This window comes from Poecilia formosa, unplaced genomic scaffold (genome assembly GCF_000485575.1).
Source record: "Poecilia formosa unplaced genomic scaffold, Poecilia_formosa-5.1.2 Scaffold493, whole genome shotgun sequence".
NCBI classification, from domain to species: domain Eukaryota; kingdom Metazoa; phylum Chordata; class Actinopteri; order Cyprinodontiformes; family Poeciliidae; genus Poecilia; species Poecilia formosa.
In genome coordinates, this window is record NW_006800432.1 from 360,692 (window position 1) to 367,650 (window position 6,959).

The following is a 6,959-nucleotide window of genomic DNA, read 5'->3' on the forward strand; positions in this document are numbered from 1 at the left end:
AGGTACTTTTACCTCTTCAGGGTGAGATAAAACATGGCCTTCAGGTCCAGTAATACCCACACTGAGAAGTTTTTTCTGCTCCTGAAACACAAACCATTTCAGACCACTTAGAACCAGTAAAATGTAGTTAAGAGCGGTTTGAATGTGTTCAGTGGTTCATCTTGTTCAGGTGTGTTACCTCATCGATGATGTCACCGTTCTCAGCATGGACCTGAGCAATTGCTCCAAGATCCCGGAGGATCCCAAACGCCTCATACAGCTGAGCCCCAGGAAGGAGAAAGTGATGAATAAATAAACAGAAAGTGGACAACAACAAATAAACAAGAACATGTTTCTGTGTTTCACCTGAGAGTCGGAGCTCTGGTACCGGTCTTTGTAAGCCATAAAGAAGAGGAAGGAATTCACCCCTGAAACACAGCGGTACAGTCAGTAGGTAGGTATTGTCAGTGGTGCTGTTCTACTGATGTCATCATGAAGGTTCTGGCCTTGCTGTGAAGGTTACTGGTAAATGGCTGTCAAGATGTTCTCCAGGTCTGCATCAGAAATGGACCAAGTGACGGTCCAGAACCTGATTTCATTTGGGTCTTTGTGGATGGATTTTAAAGGTTTTCTAAAACCTTCCTCAGGGGTCAAGAAGGATCATTTGGATCAGTCTGGAAAAAGTCCAGACACTTCCTGTCCCCACATATAAGTGGGAGCATCAAGAACCCAGTAAAACTTGTTAGAACTTTCCATCTATGCCATGATGACACATATTGTTGACTCGGCTGCATATCGATCATGAGAAACGTCCCATTAGCTGCTACAAGTTTGATCACCACCCCGTCTCTTTAACCTTTATTGATCACCTTTATCTTTGACGAGCGTCTCCAGCTCCTCGTAGAGGCCTTCGTGCCACCTGGTGACATCCAGATGGAAGGAAAAGTCACAGCACGCCCTCTGCTCTGCCGTCTCCTTCCACAGATCAAACGCTGACAGCAAGCTAGTCCCCGGCTCCACCAACACATGGTCGACTGCAGACAGACAGTAATGAGGTGGCATGCAGGTGGGGGTGCTGATGGATGATTGGTGGTCACTGACTGATGGTGGTGGTTCCTCCAGAAAGGGCGGCTTTGGTTCCCTGGTAGAAGTCGTCACACGGGATCAGGCCTTTCTGCGGAGCCTGGAGGTTGGTGTTGGCATCTACGCCTCCAGGGATCACCAGGTGACCGTACGCATCCAGCGTCTTCACACCAGATGGGATAATCAGGTTCTCGCCTATCTGCCTGTCAGGAAACAGGAAGTGTGATCATGTCAGAGGAGCTCACACTGACACCTGGTGACCAGGTGAGATCATCCAGCCACAGGAGAACTGGCTGAAGATGTACCTGATAGTCCCGTCCTCAATGTAGACATCGGCGTAGAACGACTGATCGTCATTGACAACTTTTCCTCCTTTGATGAGGAGACAGTCTCCCTGGAAACAGAGAAACGGAGAGGTTTGTGGGGAAATCCGAAGGAGGAAGAGATGGCTGATGACATCCACGATTCTCGATTTGACCCAAGGTGACCCAAAAGAACACAGCTCACAACACAACCCAGTTCACCACCCAGTCCGACTCAATGTGACTTAAGTCTTCATACGGACGTTCACAATGAAAGATAGATGTTGGAGGAACCAACCAGGAAGCTCAGGAACTTGATGATCTAAAGACAAGATTTCCTGAATCCAGCATGTCCTCCTCTGTGAGCTGGAAGAACATCAGAGATGAGATTCTTGAGGTGAACGGGGACCATATCTAACCTGTACCAGGATTCTCCTCTCTGAGGAGGATAAACTATTAATCCAGAACTTCCAAAACAGATTGAACCAGACTGGTTCAATGAGGCGTTTCATCATCTAAACCTGCAGCTTTCATGAGAGCCAGGGAATGCCGATTATTTTTGGAACCTCTGAGCATCATGAGCTAACCTGCAACCATTGGATGAAACGCCTCATCACGGAGGGAACCGAGCCAGGGCGGAACCGGGCCACGAGAGGGGGGGCGACTGATCCAGAGGTTGAACCGGTCTGGGGAAAACATCCTGAAGTCTCCATGATTTTGGTTTGGTTTCTTTGCCGAGACCGAACCAACCTCTCTGGTTGGAGAACGTTTCTGACATGAGGCTAAAAATAAAACTAGACCTTGAAGCTCTGCAGAACCAAATAAGCGGAACCCAGAAAATCAGCTTTCAATGCAGGAACATGAGACGTCCCACTGCCCCTGAATGCAGCGTGCTGCATACAGCAGAACCCAGATTTTCATCTCGGACCGAAACAAAAAGAGCTCAGTCAAGATGAGCTGAGCGGCCCAGAAGCTGCACACATCCTCTCAGTTCGGTGGGTCTCCTCCCTGTCAGACAGGCGGAGCTTCAGCATCACCGGCCCGGTCTCATCTCGGCTGCACTCGGCTCGGTTTCGGTTCGGGTTGGACGTACCGCGGGTCTCTTCTTGACCTGGAAGGACATCCTGACGGATCTGGGTCGGTCCGGATCAGCTGGCTGATTCTACTCCTCACGCGGACCCGCAGCTATTGTTGTTGCAGCCACCTGTGACGTCAAGTTCCAGCTGATATACACAGACACAGTTCCGGTGTGGACCTTCACAATAAAGGCCCAAGCAGGACAGTAGTGCTTTGCAGTTGCCATGGTGACCACCAGAGATCCGATAGACTCTTTTTAGATGAGTTCGGATAATCTGCTGGTCGGTTCCGGTTCAGCAGAAAAACTGAGTTATTGTTTTCACTCTGTAAGGACTTCCGGTCTGAAGAATAACCCAGTTCGGCTCTGAAGAAAGAAATCCGGTTCGGTCCTGAAGAATGACCAGGTTCGGATCGTTTTCCATGGTAACAGATGTTGGAATCTGAAGCGGGTCTAGCTCAGATTGACTTCAGCAAATGTAAACAGGAAGTGAGATCTCGGCTTCCGGATGGACTCCGATCCTCAGAACCGGGTTCCAGCTCCGCAGCTGTGATGCTCCGACTTGATACAGTGAGAAGAGCCGCCTTAAATGGGTCACTGGTTCCGAACAGTTCAACTGCAAGTTGAAGAAGAGAAGATGGCGGAACCCTGGGGGAATCCGCCATCAGTGTTCCTGATCCTGACCCGGAAACTGCAGATGTTCTCCAGGGTCTGCATTCTTACTCAGCAGCTCCAGTTTGGCCTTGTGCACTGTGGTGTAGGGCTGAAACGATTCCTCGAATGATTCGAGTACCCCGATTATTAAAATTCCAAGAGGAAAATTTATATGCCTCGAAGCTTCGTTAAATTCTATTTAAACCATGTTCTTATTTGCGCTGCGCAGCGCTCTCACTTCCGCCTGAGTTGTTGATGAAAGCTAAGTGTTAGCAGCATAACGTCCATTTTTCCAAGTTCGGTCAGCCGATTATGTCCGGGTTTTTGTCGTATTTCGGGAACCAATAAACATCCTTTAAATGATGCCTGGAGGGGGTGTATTTATACCCGTGAGCGATAGACAGAACACTGCGGGCGGCTGTGCTTTCGATGTGTAGCTTTATGGACAAACCAGAAAATTAATTTTATTCACTCAGCTGGCGCCTCTGCGCTTTGCCTCGCGCGCTGTCGTTGCTTGAGTTTACCTCAGCGCCGATCCTCCTTTCACTCAAGCTGGACACAGACTGACCTGTGTGGATATTTACATCAACCCTCTGTGTGGAATTATGATTCTCTGGAGAAGTCCACATCAAGGTAAGAGTCTAAACCCCGCCGCGTTAGCTCTGGTTGTGCAGGAATAAGTTGTAGTTGCGCTTTCAGAGGCGCGTGATGAGAATGATTTAACTTTGTGAACAAAAATTATATGCGCGTTTACATCTCTACACGCTGCCCAGCGCTAACCTGAGGAGCTTTGGCATTCTTTTCTTAGTCATAGGCTAAATCCGGGATGAGGCCAAGACTTCCCCAATCTTGGAAAAGTCTAGAATTGCCCCCCCAAAGAAATCATGAAAGAAACCCTTGTATTTAAACAATATCAATGTAAAAAAAAAAAGGCAATAGAAACAAACAAAGACTTAAATTTGCCATTCATCTAAGAAAAAAAAGTCTTAATTTTTAGGTCGCCCCCTTCCCCCCTCCCCACTATTTTTAGAACAATGGTTCAAGGAGCAACAGCTGCCTGGCACAGGCTCAGTTAGAGCCGCTGAAGTGAGGAGCTAGCTGTTAGCTGTTTCTCTGCAACACTTAACAAAAAAAACCCTCCAGTAAGTATATACTTAAAGCAAAAGACATGCAACACCTTTTATTTACTTTCACTGCTCAATAGGAAGAAACACACTGACAATAAAAATCAGTTCACAGTTCGTTATTTCATTACTTTGGCTGAATCATGATAAAGTACCACCTTGAGCGTTGGAAATCAAAACTAGCTAAACTGCTACATTGCTTTCATAGACTTGGCTCCTTTTTCTGTGAAGGTAGCCAATATTTTAGTTATATTTAGCTCTCTCTTACTTTAATAAGAAGAGTTTGAAACTGGAGGGAGCGGCTGAGCATTAGCATTAGCCGACAGCTCTGCATGGGAGCCGAGAGCAGAGGGGCGACTGCAGCTGGCAGGAAAACAAAATAAATAAAGTACGTCTTTATTTCTTACCATCTTCAACGTGGAGCCTTTAAAACCACAAAATAAAATCTGAATATTTTTCTAGAAAACCGTGATACTGACCTTTAAGTTATGATACTTCCTAAATATTCAATTCCTACATATGTATACGTTTTAACATGAAACCCCCCCTCCCAAAAAAGAAAAGTTTAAAGCAACTTAAGTTATAATTTAAATGACACATGATTTGTATTGAGAACCACTGCAATAAATCAATGTTTCTGAAGAATTTTATTAAGTGGAGTTACTTATTAAAACTTATTTAGAGCCTTAAGTTTTTGTAAAGGTGTAGCAGAGATTAGATCTGTGACTCTGAACCAAACTCATATCTATGCAACATTTGAATCTTAGTTTGACTTCTATGGGTCTCAACAGGTTGTTCACTGAGAAAAACACTTTTGTTATTCATTGCTACATACTAGTCATTTTTGGTGGTGCAGCTTGAACACACACACAAAAACATTTAGCGGAGCGGGTCCAGATTCCTCAGTGACTCATTAAAGCCTTGGATGAAGGTTCTGACTTTTGACTTTGTTAGATAATCAGAAACTAAACGGGACCAAAAAGCCAGAAACGGCAGGAATCAGAACCAAACCCTACTAGTTTATATGGACTACTTATTCCTATTAAACTTGAGGAACCAATATTTAGTGTTGTACTTTTACCTTTTTGTCTCTCTTGTGGTTTTCTTGTGTTGTTTGTATTTCCTCTTATTCATGTAAAACACGTTGAACTGCCTTGTTGCTGAAAATGTGCTATATAAATAAAATGACCTTACCTTACCTGGTCCAATCAGAACCAAACCTGGGTTCAGATGGTTCTGTTGGATTCTGTTAGGTATATTTTTCTACGATCTATAAACAAATACAGGTAGAAAGTAATGAACCTCTCTCTTGCCGTAGTTTTCCCGGGTGTGTCCAGATGGAAGGACTGCGGTCCATACTCCATGTTGGCCTCCTGTTTGGGTCGGACCGGCGCCACGGCGCTGCAGCCGAGGACTGAAGGACTCGAAGTTCAGAGTTTTGTTCTCGAAAGCGCCTTCCACGTTGCAGAACATTCCTCCGAACTTCATCCGAGGACGAGGAGAATCTGAACCAAGCCGGGAAAGGAGAGAGGAGCGGTCGTCCTCCTGACGGAACCGGCGCTCAGACATGCTGCCGACAAATGATGAAGAGGAGGAGGAAGAGCCTGCGCTGGCTGACTAAAGGGGGAGGAGGAGGAAGAAGAAAATGACCCAAAAGAGATCCACAGAGGACAACAAATGCCAAATAATGAAAGGGAATCGCTTCATTAAAACCTGACAAGTTCTGGTTGTATTTGAAGAACCCAACTAAGGGTCTGGGTTTCTGGTTCTGTTCTTTCTTCGGGTCAAACCGGGAGACTCCAGAACTCTGAAGGAGGAGATGGTTCACCAGAACTGATGGTTCTCTTGACTGGAAAACAGTTCAGACTGAGGTCATGTGACCTGGACTGTTTCAGCTCCAATGAGCAGGAAGATGAAAACACACACACACGTGCACACTGACCCACGCAAACACACACACACACACACAGACCCACGCAAACACACACACACACGTGCATACGCACGCACACATTCACAGCCATGTTTTTGTGCCTTGTAGGGACTTCACACTGATTTCCATTCATTTTCTACAGTCTAACCCAAAAACAGTGTTTCCCCTTATGGGGACCAAAATGTCCCCACAAGGATATAAAAACCTGGTTCACACTCTCTGGAGTGTGTGTGAGGAGTGTGTGAGAGGAAACCAGACCTACTGATGTAAATCAGACGCAGCGTTGTTTGTGAAGCTACCGGACCTCATAAAGACGCTGAACCGGGCCAGAGAGATGAGGAGCCTGACCTGGAGCTCCTTTTCTGTCAACTCTCCTTAGATCCCAGCCTGACCCGGATCACTGCACATTGGGTTTAATGGGATGACTGGGTTTAGGACTGAACTGCAACTGTGTCACTGAAGCGGTCCTGGAATAGCTCCTCAGAACCACAGAGCTGTAGTGCTGTTGGTAGGAAGGTGGTTGGTTCTGGTCCAATCTGGAAAGATTGTTAAAGAAGCTGTTAGTTGTTGTGGAGCATTTTTTCTCTGGTCAGCAATTCCTGGTTCTTCCTCTTTTTTCTAGTTCCAGATTCAAATTGGGTCAGCACATCGGGCCAAACAGAACATCAACTATTGGAGATCTGGGCTTGTCTTTGACTCCGCCCCCACTGTCAATTAGCCAATCAACAGCTGACTTCACACCAGTGCCGCCCGGCCTGAATGGACCCACAGGGTTCCGGACTGGGTTTGGACCGGGCCCTGAGGGCTTA

General features: G+C 46.4%; 1 protein-coding gene across 1 annotated transcript in view; it reads right to left on the reverse strand.

Moving 5' to 3' along the window:
- The window catches only part of LOC103156702 (dihydropyrimidinase-related protein 2-like), a 17,890-nt gene extending 11,724 nt beyond the window's left edge, over nucleotides 1–6,166 (reverse strand). Inside the window, exons 1-7 of the mRNA XM_016664529.1 lie at nucleotides 5,520–6,166; nucleotides 1,368–1,456; nucleotides 1,081–1,265; nucleotides 849–1,013; nucleotides 346–407; nucleotides 179–259; nucleotides 7–81 (exon numbers count right to left, since the gene is read on the reverse strand). Coding sequence (XP_016520015.1) covers nucleotides 7–81; nucleotides 179–259; nucleotides 346–407; nucleotides 849–1,013; nucleotides 1,081–1,265; nucleotides 1,368–1,456; nucleotides 5,520–5,786 — 924 coding nt within the window. The 5' untranslated portion in view covers nucleotides 5,787–6,166. The remainder of the gene's footprint in view (nucleotides 1–6; nucleotides 82–178; nucleotides 260–345; nucleotides 408–848; nucleotides 1,014–1,080; nucleotides 1,266–1,367; nucleotides 1,457–5,519) is intronic.
- Between the last annotated feature and the right edge of the window lie 793 nt (nucleotides 6,167–6,959).